General features: G+C 38.7%; 1 protein-coding gene across 1 annotated transcript in view; it reads left to right on the top strand.

Moving 5' to 3' along the window:
* Positions 1-22500, top strand: part of LOC115224507 (putative zinc metalloproteinase C607.06c) — a 135619-nt gene that overhangs the window by 74094 nt on the left and 39025 nt on the right. Inside the window, exons 2-3 of the mRNA XM_029795417.2 lie at positions 11140-11946; positions 21579-21711. Of these exons, the coding sequence (XP_029651277.1) occupies positions 11178-11946; positions 21579-21711 (902 nt within the window). The 5' untranslated portion in view covers positions 11140-11177. The remainder of the gene's footprint in view (positions 1-11139; positions 11947-21578; positions 21712-22500) is intronic.

Here is a 22500-nt window from a genome sequence, read left to right as displayed (position 1 = left end):
GGCCACGAACGGATGGTGCTTTTTATGTGCCACCGGCACGAGGGCCAGGCGAGGCTGGCAACGGACACGAAACGGGGTGGTGCTGGCAACGGCCGCGAAACGGAAAGTTCTCTTACATGCCACCGGCACTGGTAACACATCTGCAATTTCCATTGATCGATTTCCATTGATCGATTTCGATTCTGATCCTCACTTGCCTCAACGGGTCTTCACAAGTAGAGTTTCGACATGCCACCGGCACTGGTAACACATCCGCAATTTCCATTGATCGATTTCGATTCTGATCCTCACTTGCCTCAACACGTCTTCACAAGTAGAGTTTTGTGTCCCAAGAAGGGAAGGTATGCATACGTAGGCTGGCTCCATCCCATGTAGAAGGCCACGGGTTATGGACTCACTTGTCCTGCCGGTCTTCTCGCGCACAGCACACTTCCAGAGGTCTCGGTATCTAGTCATTTCCTCAGTGAGACCTAAAGTTCGAAGGTCGTGCTTCACCACCTCGTCCCAGGTTTTCCTGGGTCTGCCTCTTCCACAGGTTCCCTCAACCGCTAGGGTGTGGCACTTTTTCACACAACTATCTTCATCCATTCTCGCCACATGACCATACCAGCGCAAACGTCTCTCTTGCACACCACAACTGATGCTTCTTAGGTCCAGCTTTTCTCTCAAGGTACTTACACTCTGCCGAGTGTGAGTACTGGCATTACACATCCATCGGAGCATACTGGCTTCATTTCTAGCGAGCGATGACAATATTTTCATATTTAATTAGATTTATATTTTGCTTTTAGAAAAGCTTCCATTGTTATCCTTCTCATTTTTTGCAGCTTGCTATTTAAATTGTACCATCAACTAATGATTTTTTCTATCCAGTTTTACTTTGTGTACTGTATTATAAATGAGTTGCTATGGCTGCTTGTTGTGAATGCATGGTCAGCCAATGAGGAAGTGTAGTACTTGAATGACCAATGCAACAGAAAACCACAGAACACACTTCAAAGACCCAACGTTATATAAAAAAAAATTTTTTAAATAAACAACAAAGTTGTAAACTTTATGTCTCTGAAACTGTTACAAGTACATGTGTGTGTGTATGTATGTATGTATACATATGTGTACATATAAACACAAACACTATTTACATATATGCATGTTGGTATGTGAATATCTATGTATGCGTATACATACATATTTACATTTTACATGGAGACATTTTCCTCTCTCTCTCTCTCTCTACACACACACACATATACATACATACATATATATAAATATATATACACACACACGCACACACATATATACATACATACACACACATACACAACATGTATTCTATACACAGGCATGTGTGGTCATTTGTTTGTGTGTATGTATGTGTGTGCACATACATGTACGTGGATAGTTGTATATGGATTTATTAAACTTTGACATTTAAAGGTTATATATCTTCCAAACACCCATCTCTCTTTTCAATGGTGTAGTTGTTGTTGCTGCTGCTAATGTTGTTGTTGTTGTTGTTGTTGCTGCTAATGTTGTTGTTGTTGTTGCTGCTAATGTTATCATTGCTGTGGTTGTTATCTCTGTCCTTGTTGTTGTCACTGTAGGTATTGTCTTTGTTGAAGTTGTAATTGCAGCAACTCTTGTTGTTTTTGTTTTTGCTGTTGTTGTCATTACTGCTGCTGCTGTTGTTGTTGTTGTTGTTGTTAAGGGTTGAATTGTAGACATTTAAAAAACACAACAAAGTGCTTTGACCTTTTTAATTTTCTGTGTGTGCGTGTGTGTGTGTGTGTGTTTCCATGCATACATACATATACACATATACATATCATCATCATCATCATCATTTCCAAGTCCCATACTAGCATGGATTGGATGGTTTGATAAGATCCAGTACACTCAAGGACTGAATCCTGCTCCACTGTTCGTTAGGTGTGCTTTCTACAGTTGGATGCCCGTCCCGTCACCAACCACCTCATAACATGGGCTGCGGGCTTTTGCTCATTCCACCAGCACCAATAAGATTGCCACATAGCTTGCAAAACTATGAAATCCAAGTGGGGGGGAGAACCAAAGAGTAAAGAGGATTAAAGTATGAGAGAAAAGGGACCAGTGCAGAAGAGGAACTACACGATGACTTAGAAGAGAGGGTGGGGTTTAGAGCTTGGAAGTTATATAAGTTGTGATGAAATGTTAGAGTGGGCCTTCAAGGTACAAGATGGGTAGAAACGAGAGGGAAGGAGTGGTGATGGGGAGAGTAAGGGATGTCTGGCAGTGGGTGAGCAACAAAATAGAAATGATGATGTAGTAAACAGGAGGACAAAACAGAAATGACATGCAGGAGTGAAGGGGAAGGGGGGGAGAGGAAGGTGCAAAGTATAAGGAGGGTGAAACAGAGGGTTGACAGGTAGGGAGATAATATGGTGGAAAAGTAGAGGGGGGTCACCAGTGAAAGTATGGGTGGAGATCGGTATTAACAGATGATCATTTTTCTGACTACCCATAATATATATATAATATAATACATACATTTAACCGATCGTTGCCGGTGCGAGCCCCCCTGGCACCTGTGCAGGCGGCACGAAAAAAGCACCCACTACACTCACAGAGTGGTTAGCGTTAGGAAGGTCATCCACCTGTAGAAACACTGCCAGATCAGACTGGAGCCTGGTGCAGCCTCCTGGCTTCCCACACCCCGGTCACACTGTCCAACCCGTGCTAGCAAGGAAAACGGACATTAAACAATGATGATGATGATGATGATTCTCCGTCTTTCTTTCTCTCTCACTTTCCCACTCTCTTACTTTTCTTTTCTCTCAGACTCTCCCTCGCTTTCTCTTACTCTCTATCTTTATCTATCTCTCTCCCATTTATAAACAACAGAAGATGAGAAATAAAATATTTAGAAAGATCAATCATAAATATCAGGCAGTAACAACGGAAAGGTCTGCTTCAAGGCAGACAGCAAAACGCTAACATTTAAAAGGGACAGACGAACTTGCGAGCTGAATAAAAATAATAAAATATTGGAAAGCAAAGTTTGAAGGGATAGAATCTGGCTAGCATTTCTTAACGACGGACAGCAACGTATTGATAGTTTAACGGCTGGCGTAAAATTTTGAACTTGATGTAAAAGAAAATTCGTAAACACCAAGTTTTGAAGTGATTCTTTCTCACGACAGTAGACTCACCATGGCAATCATTCAAAACCTCTTCATCATGGACGGCAACATATTGACGATTAAAAGCCCTGGTGCAAATTTTTTAGCTTGATGTAACAAAGAATTCCTAAACACCCGCTCCTTTAAATTTTAACCCCCTTCCAGCCCCATTTAGACCCCTTTTCACATTTTGGTTAATATAACCCAATTTCATTCGGGTCTACTGGGGCCACATTTTATAAGATGAGGAATTTTGTCCAAGAGGTGACGCCTTTCATTTGAGGAAAAAAATAGTTGTCATGCAATCTTGCCAGCACTTTTAACATAGGTGTGCATATTTTCAGCTGAATCGACCGACTACGTAATGCACACATTATATATATATGTGTATATATGTGTGTGTGTGTGTGTGTGTGTGCACGCATTATATATACAAATGTATACAAATGAGATATATATCTGTATAAATTAAATTAGAGATAAAACCACTAATAGGCAAATCAAACAGTGAAAAACCAAAAACAAAAACATTAAAAAAAATATAATATAGAAAATATAGAAAATATAAAATTGAAAAATTTAAATTATTTAAATTGAAAATAAAAATTATTAACTTATATTTATAATTTGTTTAAAAATATATATAACTATGAAAAAGTATGAAAAAGTTTAATATACATAAATACAGATATATACACTTTGTATATATACATTATATATACATATTTATATATAGGACACACACACACACACACATACATTATATATACATATTTATATATAGAACACACACACACACACACATACATTATATATACATATTTATATATAGAACACACACACACACACACACATATAAATGAACGCAAGAATATCTGATTCATAATATTTGTTCTCAAGTTCGTGTGTTGTTGGTGACAGACAGATACATAAAAGAAAGCCGATTGTGATGGGAAGGTAAGAAACAGAGTGAGTGAAAAAGAGAGGAAATAGCGAGAGTGACAGATACTTTAAATAACGGTAGTGGAACTGTCAAAGTTATAAGTGAAGAGGAGTGAGAGGGTAATGTAGGAAATAGCGTGAGTGAGGAAGATGGCCCCTAGCAACCACACCTTTTAAGCTAGGGATTTGTAAGGTAGCCCACGAGCATCGTCACCTCATTCTACATGTCCCTGTAAATTTTGGAGCGAATCAGATGGGATGTAGTGGCATTGAAAGCAATCCAAGCGGTAAAAACGCATTTCAGTTTTATATATAGAGAAGATAGACTAGCTGAAGGTGACCCACTCTACGCGCGGGTAAGAGTGTGGTTGTTACTTTCTGTTGCTTCCTTTCAGCACGTAAAACGCACCATCCGAACGTGGCCGATTGCAGCGCCGCCTTGACTGGCTTCTGTGCCAGTGGCACATAAAAAGCACCAACCGATCATTGCCGCTGCGAGCCCCCCTGGCACCTGTGCCAGCGGCACGAAAAAAGCACCCACTACACTCACAGAGTGGTTGGTGTTAGGAAGGGCATCCACCTGTAGAAACACTGCCAGATCAGACTGGAGCCTGGTGCAGCCTCCTGGCTTCCCAGACCCCGGTCACACTGTCCAACCCGTGCTAGCACGGAAAACGGACGTTAAACGATGATGTTGATGATGATTCTCCGTCTTTGTTTCTCTCTCCTTTCTCTCTCACTTTCCCACTCTCTTACTTTTCTTTTCTCGCGGACTCTCCCTCGCTTTCTCTTACTCTCTATCTTTATACATCTCTCTCCCATTTATAAACAACAAAAGATCTTGAGTAAGTTGAGAAATAAAATATTTAGAAAGATCAATCATAAATATCAGGCAGTGGCAACGGAAATGTCTGCTTCAAGGCAGACAGCAAAACGCTAACATTTAAAAGCGACAGACGAACTTGCGAGCTGAATAAAAATAATAAAATATTGGAAAGCAAAGTTTGAAGGGATAGAATCTGAGGATAGTAGAGTCACCATGACTGGCATTTCTTAACGACGGACAGCAACGTATTGACAGTTTAACGGCTGGCGTAAAATTTTGAACTTGATGTAAAAGAAAATTCGTAAACACCAAGTTTTGAAGTGATTCTTTCTCACATCAGTAGACTCACCATGGCAAGCATTCAAAACCTCTTCATCATGGACAGCAACACATTGAAGATTAAAAGGCTGGCGCAAATTTTTTAGCTCGATGTAACAGAAAATTCCTAAACACTCGCTCCTTTAGATTTTAATCCCCTTCCAGCCCCCTTTCACCTTTTGGTTAATATAACCCGATTTCATTTGGGTCTACTGGGGCCACATTTTATAAGATGAGGAATTTTGTCCTAGAGGTCACGCCTTTCATTTGAGGAAAAAAATAGTTGTCATGCAAACTTGCCAGCACTTTTAACCCTTTCGTTACCAAACCGCCCAAAGCCAACCGAAAAAAATTGTGGTTAATGTGACCAAACAGCCCAAACCCGCCCGTATTTACCTATTCATATTTAAATGAGAATATCAGAGCAAATCTCTTTATTACGTTCGTGAAAACACGTGATTATACTTCGTAAACAGTTCATCTACAGTTTTGTACAACAATCGAAGTGTAATTTTAATTCCGTGAATTTTGGGAGATTTTTTTCCAAAATTTGTTCCTATTGTGTTTTCAAACTTTGTAATTGTGACAAAAAATGGATACGAATTTCATCATATCAAGCAAAGAGTTAGAATTCGAAGGATTTTCTACTGAAGACCTTGATAAATCTAACTTATGACTGAAAAAAAAAAAAAAAAGCACGTGGTATTTGATAATGAATCTGATGTTTCATTTTCCGAAAGTGAAAACAGTGAATCCGAGAACTCCGACAGCGATAAAGAAAATGAATTGGCACCTGAATGGAGTGAAAATTGAAAAACTGTTTCTTTCGGTGATTTTTCTGAAGAAACTGGACCAAGCCATAGACTTTCCCAGGAGAGTAAAGCCTTAGACTATTTCTTCTTACTTTTTCGAATGAGCCTATTTGAAATCATTACGGCGGAAACGAACCGTTACGCTAAATGTAAACAAAACGAAAGAGGATAGTTAGTGGTTTCCCACAACCTTAAATGAAATTAAGACTATTTTGCCATAAATATTATTATGGGTATCAGAAAGTTACCCAGAATAACAAATTCTATCGTAAAATTTTGTTGTATACCCAATTGAATATTAACTAATAACCCATTTTCTATAGCGATGTTTGAACAAAATTTTAATAATTTTATATTTTGTTGAATTTACGTGTATCTACCTGCAATTAGAGTCACATTGTGACAAAAATTATAGTATAGAATTGGTTGAGAACATTTCATTCAATTATCTTCCAAAAATCACATTAATATATTAATAAATAAAAAAGTTATAGTTGTTTAATGAAACCAGACTAACTTTATGATTATGTTAGAAATTAATTGAAACACATAAGGGGTGTATTTTGGTCAGAAATATAGTAACGAAAGGGTTCATAGGTGTGCATATTTTCAGCTGAACCAACCGACCACATAATGCACACATTATATATATATATGTGTGTGTGTGCACGCATTATATATACAAATTATATATATATATGTATAAATTAAATTAGAGATAAAACCACTAATAGGGGAAAAAAAACAAAAACAAAAACATAAAAATATAATATAGAAAATATATAAAATTGAAAAATTTAAATTATTTAAATTTAAAATAAAAATTATTAAATTATATTTATAATTTGTTTAAAAATATATATAACTATCAAAAAGTATTAAAAAGTTTAATATACATAAATACAGATATATACACTTTGTATATATACATTATATATACATATTTATATATCGAACACACACACACACACATATATAAATGAACGCAATGAATATCTGATTCATAATATTTGTTCTCATGATTGTGTGTTGTTGGTAGCGATGATAATTCTCCCTATGAGAAAGCCATCTGACGAACTTATAAAGGGAAAGTGAAAGGGAGTTGAGGGGAATACATTAAATAACGGGAGTGGACTTCTCAAAGTTATATATGAAGGGGAGTAAGAGAGGGAAATGAGGAAATAGCATGAGTGAGGAAGATGGCCCCTAGCGACCACACCTTTCAAGATAGGGATTTCTAAGGTAGCCCATGGGCATCGTCACCTCATTCTACATGTCCCTGTAAATTTTGGAGCGAATCGGACGGGATGTACTGGCATTGAAAGCGATCCAAGCGGTAAAAACGCATTTCAGTTTTATATATAGAAGATATATATATATATATATATATATATATATAAAATTAATTAAGGGTAGAAATTGATATTTATCAATTAAAACCAGTGGTCTAGCATATTAAAAAAGAATCCGAAGATTTTCGTGTTCAGTCCTTAATTGGTATATATATATATATATATATATATATATATATATATATAGGAAAAAAGCAACAAGAATGGATTAAATTATCAGTACAATTGTTTCGTACGAGGACATCTTTAATAAGCTACAAAAAATGCAGTAAATATAGATGGCTCGTACTTGTCAGCCGAAAAAACATCAGAGATTCCCAAACATCAAAAATTTGCTTCTTACTCGGATTTTCAGAAATTTCACATGACTGTATCCAAAATTTCTTCACATAACTTGATTAACAATTCACTATGAGCTATATATGGACATGCATAAATTCTGTAAGTTCAAGACCTTTCATCGGATCTCCAGGAATTGGACTTTCTTCAATGCAGTTAAACTTACACCCTCATTTGTATCTACCCCTTTTGATGTTTGGGAATCTCTGATGTTTTTTCGGCTGACGAGTACGAGCCATCTATATTTACTGCATTTTTTGTAGCTTATTAAAGATGTCCTCGCACAAAACAATTGTACTGATATTTTAATCCATTCTTGTTGCTTTTTTCCTATTTGTAATCACCCCACTTGTCGTATGGTTAACACCATATAGATTTCCGGTGCATCCTAGTTAAGGACCATATTCATGTGAATTCATTAGAATTCACTTGAATCTCAATTACTTAAACCGTATATATATATATATAAGTTTTATATATAGATATATATATATATATAAGTTTTATATATAGATATATATATATATATATGTATATATATATATTTATATGTATATATATATATGAGGAGAGAACCAGGCTACAGGGAGTTCTGTGATGCTGATGACTTTATGATTTGCAATACTAACTTCATGAAACCAGCCCATCACCCATTCACTTATCAGTCTTGTGGCTATACAAGCTAGATTGCCTACATTCTCATCAGAAATGACAAAAATGGTTACTTATAAATCCAAAGTCCTTCCCAAGGGAAGAGCACACCTCTCAACACAGGATAGTCATTAGTGACTTCAGGTTCAGGGCTAGAAGGAAGCCAAGAAGCAAGCCAGTATGAAAAAGAAAGATCTAGAAGTTTAAGGACCCTCAGAATAGTCAGAGATTTAGACTCTTACTTGCTAAACCGTTTGATGACGGGGAGGAAGAGATAGTTACATATAACATAGAAGATAACTGGAGGTTCCTACAGCGCAACTTAATGAATGCCGCTGACCAAATTTGTGGCTGGTGCAGGTCCCCTCCAGACCAAAAGTAACATGATAGTGGAATAGGTAAGTAGACAGGGCCATTAGAGCAAAGAAATGTGTTTGGAACGACTGGAAGAGTAGTGGTAGCAGGGAACTATATGAGATAGCTAGAAGGCAAGCAAGATGACAGGTATATTTAGCCTGGAGAGAAGTAGAAAGGAAGAAGTTTGCCAAGGTTCTGCAGCATGAGGACCTGAGGCTTGAGGTATTTCAAATTGCAAGAGAGTGTGTGAGAGAAAACCGTGATGTTGTAGGATAGAAGTGTATTCATATGAATGAGGGTTCACTTGCAGTTAGTGATTCTGCAAAGAAAGAGGCTTGGAAATACCATTATGAAAGGTTGCTAAATGTACCGAATGCATAGGAGGAGGTGAGTCTGCCTAATGTAGACCCAGCAGAGGGACCAGCTACCCAAATCAAGCTGAGGTCGACTTTGCCTTTCATCCTTTCAGGGTCGATTAAATAAGTACCAGTTACGCACTGGGGTCGATATAATCGGCTTAATCCATTTGTCTGTCCTTGTTTTCCCCCTCTGTGTTTAGCCCCTGGTGGGTAGTAAAGAAATAAAAAGGTCACAGCTCAACTAATTAGGAAGAAAGTTGACCTGGATGAGATGCTGTTAGGATGATCGTTTGTGATGACCAAAGCCTTGCATGTAGGTTTGGTAGACAGAAACTAAAAGAAGCTTGTTGTGTGTGTGAGCAGGTATGTGTTTGTCTTGACAACACACAATATTTGCAAGTCAGTGCCAGCATCAGTGGTGTAATTGCTTTCTAATCTTTTGTGAAAACATTTGCGTCAACAAATTCTTTGCAAGAGTTGAGAGGTGGACATTAAACAATGATGACAATAGTTCTTGTTCAGCTCTAAGTCAACTCTGAACCTTGTAAATGTATGAATGATGGTAGACAACATGGAGGAAATTACGTCTCTTGAATGAAAAAGACAATAAATAAAATCATTCATACATTGTAGACAAGTGCATGTTTTTTTTAGTTCAGGTAGTGCTGTTTTTGTTGTTGTTGATGATGATGATGATGACGACGACGACGACAGTGCTGGTGGTGATGGTGGTGGTGGCGGCGGCGGTGGTGGTTTTGTTGTTGTTGAGCTACAAGTCAACCTTGTGACCCAGCAAAACTTGTATACCACTCATGGTATAGCAGGCTTGAGCTGGTACATTTTCGATCACAGATCTGCTGGACCAGGTCTAACTAGAACTATGTGTTCTTCTCTTTAACATTTAGGTTACTCTGTGAAATGTATTGCTTATGCTTGGAATTAATCATGCATTATGTCATAGCTTTTAAGGTTTAATGATGCAATTGTGTATTCTTAGAATAACATTATAGAATAGTTACAAGAGGCCAGATCCAGTTGATTTGAACATGAAATAGGTAGAATATTTGGGTCTGGATATGGTCATTTTAAATGCTAAAAAGTTAAGAGAATGAGATGCTATGCAAGGAACATTTGGCTGTTATTTCTAGCAGGTTGAACAACAATGAGTAGGCTTCCTTGTTGGTTTGACTCTTATGCTTTTTTTATGTTCCTGTCTTATACAGATCGATGTGATTGGTATTGATCTTCAATATAACATCTTTACATATGTTACATAAATTCAGCTGTCTGTCTACATTATTTGTTATATTTTCATTATTACCATTGTATCAATCATGCTGTCAGATGTCATTATGCACCACTGGTTACAATGCACTTCCTTGGCCATTGTATCTTTTGAATGATGTCATCCTGTTGGCTCGTAGGGCCGGCCAACATGGCCACTGAATGGAATGCCAGCCTGTCCTAAGGTTACTCATTTGCAGCTGAGTGTACTGGAGCAGCATAAAAATGAAGTATTTTGCTCAAGAACACAATTCCTTACCATCTGAGAATTGAAAGTTTCATCTTGCAGTTGTGAGTGCAGCATCTTAACCACTAAGTCTTTACGAGCCACTGCACAAGGGCCAGTCAGGTGAGACTGGCAATGGCCATGCTCAAATGGTTGGGTTTGTTTTATGTGCAGGTGGAAGGTAAAAAGCGCCATTTCAGCGTAGCTGTTGCCAGTTCTGCCTGACTGGCCCTCGTGCCAGCATGTAACAGCACCCACTACACTCTCAGAGTGGTTGGCATTAGGAAGGGCATTCAGCTATAGAAACTCTGCTAGATCAGACTGGAACCTGGTGCAGCCATCTGGTTCACCAGTCTTCAGTCGAACCGTCCAACCCATGCTAGCATGGAAAGCGGACATTGAACGATGATGATGATGATTATTATTATTATTAATTTTTTTGTTGTTGTTCTTTGTTGGTTCTTTTCCTTGTTGCTAACTTTAACATAATACATTTCTATATTTTGCTGCAGATTGTGTGTGAACATCTACGTGTCTCGTGGACCAAAGAATGGTAATACATGTACACAATGTCATCGATGGAGAACAGCTGACCTTTGCCTTACCTCTTCTTGTTGGAGAGGTAGTCTCAGCCGCACCAGGAAAGTCTTCTTCTTCTTCTCCTTCTTCCTTTTCTTCTTCTTCTTCTTCCTCACTCGACAGCCAAGTGCAGGTATGGAACAAAAGCAGCGCATCTGGGAAGACTCTCAGTTGGCTCCTTGTGGAGGGCTGTTTCAAGGCCCTGGTTCATCTCGAACTGGGAAAGAACTTGGTTCACATCAAATTTGGAGAGGAGGAAGTTATCCTCACCTTGTTTCTCATCAATCCTCACTTTACTCATTTTGTGCGTCCCGTTTACATCATCTGTGCCGATGACAGTGGTGAGTTCCAAGGACCCCCAGGGGAGGACTGCACTGCTGAAAGTGCACTGCGTCGAATTGCATTTGCTGCACAACTGCTTCAGACATTCACTGCCGAAAAATTGCTGGAGCATGGTTTCCAGCGACAGACATTTCAAATCGAGGCAGATCTGCATACAAACAAACCAATTTGCCACCTGTTTCGAAGCAAACTGCAAGTTGAGGAGGCCTCACAGATGACAGGCCAACAATTGTGGACATATTTCGCTAAGGAGCTCATGATGTCACCACTGTTTGATCGAAAGGACTTGTGCAAGTGGTATTGTTTCATGAGCTTCACTCGCTACAAACCCCCTCCAGGGAACATTCCTAAAACCTACAGTCAAATCCTTAAATATACCTCAGGGCACACAGCACTAGGTAGGTTGTACAGTTTTGAAATCTTTTGATGTTTTCCATGGTATTATATTTGTTGTTGTTGTTTTACTTGATGATGTTTTCGTCGTTTTGCCTCAGGTGAGTCTTTATCAAGCAGACCTATGCCTAAACATGTTCCAGCTGTGACCATCTGGTCATCTTAATTTTCTATTTTCAAACAAAGGCTACTCTAGTAGTGATTATCCCAATGTGTCATTTCCCTTCCTCAAGCTGGTAGGGTGTAATTTGAGGATATGCTAGCTAATGTTTCTTGCAGGATGAAAATTGCTATATATTGTTTTTTTTTTTACTATTTTGTCATTGTTGTTGTCATTGAGTAACCTGGGACCAATCCTAATGAAGACATCCTATATCATACCAGACGCTGACCAAACAGCAAAGCACATCAGATCTACCTCTCTAGTTATACCCAATCACTTATTAAGAGAAGTCCATACTTCGCTCTCCTTCAAGCAATAATGAATGGTCTTAGGTTCAAATTGACATCTACTCTCACCATTGTCCACTTTATTTCTTTACACCTGTGATCACAACAAAAGCAGGTAAAGTGGACTTAGTCAGAATTTGATGTTTGTTATTCCTCTGCACATTGTGTTGTCGGTGCACATCCCAGCACAGTGTCTGGAGGTGGGACGGGGTGAGGGCTATTGGAGTTATTGATATATATGGGTGCTTGGAAGTGGCATTTTCATGTCATGAATGTAACTGTATGGGTTGGAGTTTGTTGCAGCTACAAAACTGTGAGATTTGAATGTCCAAATAGTTTTGGTCATTCCATTGTAGCCATGCTGGGGCACCATTTGAAGAGATCAGTTAAACAAATCAACTCCAGGACTTATTTTCTTTAAATTTGCTACTTATTGTAAAGGTCTGTTTCGCTGAACTGTCAAGTTATGGGGACACAAACAAAGCAACACCAGTTGTCAAGTGGTACAGGGAGCCAGATACAAACAAGCACACACACACATATATACATATACAAATATATAAAGATATATTTAAATCTATCTATATATATATATATTATTATTATTATTATTATTATTATTATTTTTATTATTTTTATTATTATTATTATTTTTATTATTATTATTATTATTATTTTTATTATTATTTTTATTAATATTATTATTATTATTTTTTTATTATTATTATTATTTTTATTATTATTATTATTATTATTATTATTATTTATTATTATTATTATTATTTATTATATTTTTATTATTATTATTTTTATTATTATTATTATTATTATTAAGGCAGCAGGCTGACAGAATGGTCAGTCTGCTGGTTAAAATGCTTACTGGCATTTTGTCTGTCTTCAGGTTCTGAGTTAAAATTCCGCCGTGGTTGACTTTCAGGATTGATAAATTAAGTACCAGTGAAACACTGGATGTCCCCTTCTCCAAAATTTCAGGCCTTGTGCCTATAGTAGAAAGGATTATCATTATTATTATTATTATTATCATTATTATTATTATTATTATTATCATTATTATTATTATTATTATTATTATTATTATTATCGTTATTATTATTATTATTATCATTATTATTATTGTTATTATTATTATCGTTATTATTATTATTATTATTATTATTATTACTATTATTATTATTATTATTATTATTATTATCGTTATTATTATTATCGTTATTATTATTATTATTATTATTATTACTATTATTATTATTATTATTATTATTATTATTGTTATTGAGTGAGAGAGCAGAACCATGTGGTTGGGAAGCAAGCTTCTTACCACACAGCAATGCCTGTGTCTTGGGCTTCCACACAATTTCTATCTACCTAATTCATTTACAAACAATTAGTCAGCTTGGGGCTAAAGTAGGTGCTGGCATTGGGATTGAAACTAAAACCACTTAGTTGCAAATTGATCTTCATAACTATTTGTCTATGTCCACCTTGTTATAGAGCAAACTGCAGCATTTTTTCTCCTTGTAGTTTCTTTTGGAGAGTTTGGCCTTCCCAGCAGAACTGGCATCATCCATCTTAATTCTACTGTATTGTCTAGTGTTCAGTTTTCTTTCTGTTGGTCGAATCTGGTTCTTGTAACTGCTACAAGTATGTTTATGTTTTTAAGCATTTTAATTGTTTCGGTCATTACACTGCGGCCATGCTGGGGCACCACCTTGAAGAATTTTAAAAGCAAAACGAATCAATCGCAGTACTTATTTTTCTTTTATGCCTGGTGCTTATTCTAACGGTCTCTTTTACCAAACCACTAAGTTATGGGGATGTAAATAAACCAACACTGGTTGTCAAGTGGTGGTGGTGGTGGTGGGGCAAACATACACACTCACACACACACACTCTCTCACACACACTCTCTCACACACATACACACACGTATGACAGGCTTCTTTCAGTTTCCATATACCAAACCCAGTCACAAGGTTTTGATCAGTCCATAGCCATAGTAGAAGAAACTTGCCCAAGATATCACTCAGTAGGACTGAACCTGGAACCATGTGGTTGGGAAGCAAGCATCTTACCACACAGCCACATCTGCGCTGTTATTTTGCTTTTACTTTTTTCACTGTCTTCTAACTACATAGGCACAGGTATGACCATGGGCACAGATGTGGCCATAGGGACAGGTGTGGCCATAAGCACAGGTGTGACTGTAGGTGCTGGCATGGGTGCATGGTTTAAAGTTTGCTTGCCAGCTACATGGTCTTGGACTCAGTCCTACTGTGTAGTACCTTGAGTAAGTGTCTTCAACTATAATGCTGAGCCAGCCAAAGTCTTCTAAGTAGATTGGGTAGATGGAAACTGAAAGAAGCCCATCATGTACATATCTTTGTGCTTGTGCTCATTCCTACTATCACTTAACTACTTTTGAGTTTGTTTACTTCATCATAACTTAGAAGTTTGGCAAAATGAGATTCATAGAATATGTACCAGACATAAAAATAAGTACTCGGGTCAATTTATTTGACTAAACTCCTCAAAGCAATGCCTCAGTATGGCTGCAGTCCAATGACTGCAACAAGTAAAAGAGTATATATATGTCACACCTGTGCTTATGGCCACACCTGTCCCTATGGCCACATCTGTGCCCATGGTCATACCTGTGCCTATGTAGTTAGAAGACAGTGAAAAAAGTAAAAGCAAAATAACAGCGCAGATGTGGCTGTGTGGTAAGATGCTTGCTTCCCAACCACATGGTTCCAGGTTCAGTCCTACTGAGTGAAATCTTGGGCAAGTTTCTTCTTTTGTGGACTTGGAGAAAGCCTTTGACAGGGTTCCCCGTTCCCTTATCTGGTGGTCGATGCGGAAACTAGATTGACGAATGGCTAATAAGGGCTGTACAGGCTCTATACAAAGAGGCTGTCAGCAAGGTTAGGATTGGCAACGAATATAGTGAAGAATTCCGGGTAGAAGTAGGTGTGCACCAAGGCTCAGCCCTCAGTCCCCTTTTATTCATCATAGTCCTCCAGGCAATAACAGAGGAATTCAAAACAGGATGCCCCTGGGAGCTCCTCTATGCTGATGACCTGGCTCTCATAGCAGAATCACTACCGGAACTAGAAAAGAAATTTCGGGTGTGGAAGCAAGGGTTAAAATCAAAGGGCCTTAGAGTAAATGTAGCAAAGACCAAAGTTATAGTAAGCAGAAAGGCGAACTCAGCACACACCCCCTCGGGCAGGTGGCCCTTGTCGATCTGTAGGAAAGGTGTAGGTAGAAACTCCATAAGATGCACCCAATGTAAGCTATGGACGCACAAGAGGTGCAGCAACATTAAAGGGAAATTAACAGATAAGATAGCTTTCATGTGCGGCAGATGCACAGGGACAATAGACACCACAGACACTCAGAAAACAGATTCCATCACACTCCAGGGAGAGAAACTAGAAGTAGTTGATAGTTTCCGCTACCTGGGTGACCAAATTAGTAGTGGAGGTGGATGCACAGAGAGTATCACCACTAGAATATGAATAGCCTGGGCAAAGTTCAGAAAGCTCCTACCCCTACTGGCAACAAAGGGTCTCTCCCTCAGAGCGAAAGGTAGATTGTATGATGCATGTGTGCAAACTGCCATGCTTCACGGTAGTGAAACATGGGCTGTGACTGCAGAGGACATGCGTAGACTTGAAAGAAATGAAGCTAGCATGATCCGCTGGATGTGTAATGTCAGTGTGCACGCACGACAGAGTGTAAGCACCCTGAGAGAAATGCTGGATATAAGAAGCATCAGATGTGGTGTGCAAGAGCGACACTTGTGATGGTATGGTCATGTGCTGCGGATGGATGAGGAGAGATGTGTGAAGAAGTGCCACTCCCAAACAGTTGAAGGTATCAGGGGGAGAGGTAGACCCAGGAAGACATGGGATGAGGTAGTCAAGCATGACCTCAGAGCGTTGGGCCTCACTGAGGCAATGGCGAAGGACCCGGGCTGCTTCCTGCAACAGTTCCGCATAGCCCCTGCCCATTCAAAGTACCCCGGATCCCAGAACGTCCCGCTGTGCTTGAGGAGACCTGTTGAGTCAAGTACATGAACATGAACGTTGAAAAAAAAAATCAATGGAAATAGTAGTTGTGATGCCTGTGCCGGTGGCACATAAAAAGCACTATCCGAACGTGGCCGATGCCAGCGCCGCCCCAACTGGCTTCTGTGCCGGTGGCACATAAAAAGACCATCCGAACGTTGCCAGCACCACCTTGGCTGGCTTCCATGCCGCTGGCACGTTAAAAGCTCCAACCGATCGTGACTGATGCCGGACCCCCCCTGGCACCTGTGCAGGTGGCACGTAAAAAGCACCCACTACACTCGCGGAGTGGTTGGCGTTAGGAAGGGCATCCAGCCGTAGAAACTCTGCCAGATCAGACTGGAGCCTGGAGCAGCCCCTGGCTTCCCAGACCCCGGTCGAACCGTCCAACCCGTGCTAGCACGGAAAACGGACGTTAAACGATGATGATGATGATATGCTGAATATCATAGAAGTGTGGTATTCTCTGTGTGCTAGTGTGTGTGCGTGTATTTGTGCACGTGTGTGTGTGTGTCTTGTGGGGGGGGGGGTGAATTTGACAGTTTGTTATGGTTAATAATCTCTGGTGTTGTTGACAAGATCTAAGAATTGAATAGGGCAGGTGTTATTTAGGAGCAAGTTTCTTGGAGCAGTTGTGTACCATTGTCTGGAGAAGGGTAGGAGGATCTTAGTGTGATGTCAATTACATAAATTTCTTGTAAGTTTTGTGGAGGTGGGTGAGTGGGTGAGGGAATAAGTTAGGTTTAAGGTCAGTTATGCCATTCAGGAAATTAGAAATTCAGCAAGTGTTGCTCTTATTCACTCCATAAACCTGGCATACTGTCAAGTAGTTTTCTGGCCTGCATTTTCTCTTGTCAAAACTTATGATACTAACCCACGTGTGTCTGCTCTTGTTCCTATGTTACAAAGTCCAGTTCTAAAGTGATTTAGATTTAAAACCGTTCATTGAAATTTCATACTCTTTTACTTGTTTCAGTCATTTAACTGCGGCCATGCTGGAGCAGTGCCTTTAGTTGAGCAAATTGACCCCAGGACTTATTCTTTGTAAGCCTAGTACTTATTCTATCAGTTTCTTTTGCCAAACTGCTAAGTTACAGGGACGTAAACACAACAGCTTTGGTTGTCAAACGATGTTGGGGAGACAAACACAGATACAGAAACACACACATATATATACATATGCATATATGCGATGGGCTTCTTTTCAGTTTCTGTCTACCAAATCCACTCACAAGGCTTTGGTTGGCCTGAGGCTATAGTAGAAGACACTTGCCCAATGTCCCATGCAGTGGGACTGAATCCAGAACCATGTGGTTGGTAAGCAAGCTACTTACCACACAGCCACTCCTGCACCACTCACTTAGCAAGACAGTTATTTTACTAAATCCTTTGTTATATTGAAAATTAATTAAAACCAATGTAGTGTTAAATTATGTTTTTTAATGGTAAAACTTGAAGTAGATAAAGCTTTAAATAATTCTTTTTAATTTTGGATCCAGACCAGCAATTTTGAGAGGAGGGGGAAGTAATTATATTGACCCCAGTCCTTGACTGGCATGTATTTTATCATCCCCACCCCATCCTACAAAAGATGAAAAGCAAAGTTAACCTTGCTAGTATTTGATCTCCGAACTTAAAGAGCAACAATTCTACCACCTTGCCACCTTAATGAAGCTATATGTAAAAGAAATTAAAATGAAAAAAATTGAAGGTTACCTGTGGCACTCATGACCACATCTGTGAACAAGAATAGTGTGTTACCTACACACATGTGCCCCATTGAATTTGTTTCATTATAACTTTCAGAGTTATTGATATATTTTTATGAAATTTTCTGCAAAACACCTTTCATATGGTGTAACTTCTGCTTAGAGTGGAATTTGTCATGAAAATACTTTCCAAGGGGCAAGGAGAGGAATTTGGGAAAATTCTCACGATTCAGCTTTCTTTCCTCATAATTTTCAGAAAAATATAATGCAGCCTGTTCTGAGAATTATACCCATGATCTGGTAATTGTGAGTGCAACACCCTAGTTACTGGGCTATGTGCCTTCACAGGGAGGATTGTAGGAATTTAGAATCTTTGAAGGAATTGAAATAAATATCTTTAACAGTGCAACACAAAATATATAAAGCTATATATAACAGCATGTAGAACATTGGGTAAAAAATAAATCCTTTTGATGGGAATAAATTGAAGGCTGCCAGTGGAATTTGAATCCACATCAGTGAACATGACCAGGATGCTAACTGTTAGACCAAAGCAACACTTTGAATTTTTGTAATTCATTTTAGAAGTGTTGTTCTTACCAGCAATAGTTAAAAGATGTTTACATTATAAGAATCTAGAATCTTGGACAGAATTGAATTAATTTGTATTTTTTATGGTGGAACTTGAAGTAGACCGAACTACTTATATTAGTGTATAGAATTCCTTGGATAGAAAAAATATTCAAAAGCTAACATAAGGATTGGTGATGTATTTTGTTGTTGCTTACAATATACCCTGCCTTTCTCACTGAGGCTTCATGAAAACTTACTGAGGGACAGTTGTTATCCTTTTAGCATGTGGGCTTCCATTATTCCTCTCTACTACTTCAGATTTCATGATGCTTTGAAATGAAGTAAAATATGGTTGATAAAGTCAATGAGGGATGCATCTCTGTGGACGTTTGATTTGTTAAACTTGTCTGTATGGTTTAGAAGTTCACTTTGCAACTACGTGGTGTCACATTCCATCTCATTGCATAACAGCTTGAGCATGTATCTTCTACTATAGCTTTGGGTCACCCAGTAAAATAGAGATTTTTAGTAACGTTTTTAGCAATTTTACTCTGTGTGCGTGTGTGTGTGTGTGTGTGTGTGTGTGCACGTATGTATGTGATGGAATTTCCTGCTGAAGACAAAGAATAAGTGTTCAGATTTTATTGAACAACCTGCAAAATTAATTTGTTTATAGTGAGCATGTGCATGTACATTTACTCATATCCTTCAGCAAATCAACGTTGCCTGACCACGTGTATGGCATACCACATGTCAGGTGTCAAAGTGATCACAGAGCAATATGAGATAAAGTATTTTGCTTAAGAACACAATGCACCCCTTGTCCAGGAATTGAAACCATGATCTCATGATTGTGGACGCAATACCCTAATCACTTGACCATGTACCCTCACATATGTATGTGTGTGTGTGTGTCAATCTAAAAAAAATCATGGCCTCTCAAGTGAAGTACAATTGTAGCTGACCCTGATTACAGGTATGTCCTCTATATCCCTCTCTCAGCCAAGAGATGCTAATCTTGTGGTCTCATGGGTGATGGTGCCATGTAAAAGCACCTGTGAAACTGCCATGTACAAGCAGCACCGATGCCAATGCTTTGTAAAAGAGTCCATGTCAATGCCATATAAAAGTGTCTGTGCCTGTGTTACATTAAAAACACCAAGTACACTCTGTAAAGTGGTTGGCATGTTAGGAAGGGCATCAAGCCATTGAAACGATGCCAAAACAGACAAACGAAGCCTGGGTATCTCTCCAGCTGACCAGTTCCTGTCAAACTGTCCAACCCATGCCAGCATGGAAAGCAGATATTAAATGATGACAGTGATATTAATGATGGTGTGTGTGTGTGTGTGTGTGTGTGTGTGTGTGTGTGTGTGTGTGTGTGTATAGATACATACAGAGAGATATTTTGTATACAGGTATTTGTGTGTATATCTTTGCTTTCATTTGTGTCCCTCTAACCTAACAGTTCAGCAAAAGGGACCAATAGAGTAAGTACTTGGGGGTTAATCTGCTTGACAAAATGATTCCTTCAAGTTGGTACCCCATCATGACCACATTCTGATGACTGAAACAAGTAAAACAGAATTGATCATGGTGTACAAGACTGAAGACTGCTTGTGCTGGTATGAATTGATGATCCACATGAAGAATGCACAATTTGGCAGGGGTAAAAAGGGTTAAGTATTTCAAAGGGAGAAGTACAGGGACAGATGATAAGAGCAGTTTTGAAGGTTGATCACAGGAAATGCTGAACCAGACAAACTAAATGACAAGGGACTGTAACTAAGATGCCAAGACTCAGCGATGGAGCAGACTTGTCAAGCACTTGTTAGCAGGTGTGGCTGTGTGGTAAGAAGCTTACTTCCCAACCATGTGGATCCAGGTTCAGTTCCTCTGCATGGCACTTTGGGCAAGTCTCTTCTACTATAGCCTTAGGCTAATCAAACTGAGTGGATTTGGAAGATGGAAACTTAAAGGAACCTGTCGTGTGTGTGTGTGTGAGTGTGGCTCTGTGTCTGTGATTGTCTCCCACTGCTGCTTGACAACCAGTGTTAATGTGTTTATGTCCCTGTAACTTAACAGTTTGGCAAAAGAGACTGATAGAATAAGTAGCAGGCTTAAAAAATATGTACGGGGTTGATTCATTTGACTAAAAATTCTTTAAGCATGGGCATAGTTTAATGGCTGAAACAAGTAAAAGATAAAGAACAAAGAATAATTCTTCCTAATTTTGGTACAGGGCCAACAATTTTGAGGGGAAATGGCAAACTGATCATATTGACCCTCGGTATTTGATTGATACTTTATTATATTGACCCTGAATGAATGAAAGACTGGGGTTTTCAGAAAAGTAAATCAACCAGCAAACATGCACATTACAAAAGCAATAAAAATATGCAAAACTTTTCTGAAGTTCTAAAGTGAAATTTGCTTTTGTTATCTAAGTTCAAATGATGGAGCTTTGTATCTTCGTTTGAAACCAGCTCCTTCCTTACAGGAAGACTTCTGCATACATACATACATACATACATACACATGTGCACTCACACACACATACAAATATACACTCACACAGACCTACACATTCACACATACATATGCACACACACGCATATATATGTACACATCAGTACACATAAACACATATGCATACAAGCACAAACAAACATATACACGTGCACACATGCAAACATACACACGTATGCATACATACATATGCATACACATACATTTAAACATGCATTGCACATACACACACACACACACACACACACCCTGCTAACTGTATTCTTTCCCTGCATGTTTATTCAGGTGGTGGTGGCTTAGCATTATTTGGTAGCGGCAACTTACACACCTGGGCTGAGGAACTGCAGCAGTTATCGTTCCGCTTCACAGATTGCAGGAAAATAAATCGTTCCAAACTGATGGATGACAGTGCATATCGGTAAGTTGGATCTTTCCTCCCTTCCTTTTGCTGCTCATCCCTTCTCTTCTTCATTTTCTTCTTCTTTTCCCTCTTTCTTTATTTCTTTCTTTTTCTGTCCCTCTTCTTTATTTTCTTTGTCTCTCTCTTACACAGACACTCACACACACACACACACACTCACAAACACAAACACACGCTCACAGATACACACTATTTTCCGATACTCTTTTGTTACCTCATTCCTCTCAAACTATCACACATTAACATATTACTTCTCTTTGCAGTGATGGTAACAGAGCTAAAAATATTGTGTAGAGTTAAAAGTTGTTTAATATTTTGCTAACATATTGGTTTTATTCATTAAGTTCCAACAAAAGCAGCCCAACATTCAAAGTAGAGGCCACCATGTTTCACCATTTGAAATCACCTTTCTGCCAGTTCTTTGATTCCACACCGATACCAGCTCTTGTCCTTCGAGGTGAACAACTCCATCACTGAAGCTTCCACCTCCACTTGGTTGATAAAAGTGTTGCAAGCACAGGAAGTGAGTCTTGGAACTGCTTTTGTTGTAATTTGATAAATAAAGGAAATAAATTACCAATATAGTGCAAAACTTTTGACTCAACACAATATAATGTGCAGGTATGGCCTTGTGGTTAGGAAACTTGCCTCCCAACCATGAGGTCTCAGGTTCAGTTTCACTATGTGATATCATAAACAACTTTATTCTGCACTGATGTGTGATATCTTTTACTGGTTTGAGTCATTAGACTGCAGCCATACTGAGGCACTGCCTTGAAGAATTTT

Source organism: Octopus sinensis, linkage group LG25 (assembly GCF_006345805.1).
Source record: "Octopus sinensis linkage group LG25, ASM634580v1, whole genome shotgun sequence".
Classification (NCBI taxonomy): domain Eukaryota; kingdom Metazoa; phylum Mollusca; class Cephalopoda; order Octopoda; family Octopodidae; genus Octopus; species Octopus sinensis.
This window is presented reverse-complemented; position numbering and strand designations above follow the sequence as displayed.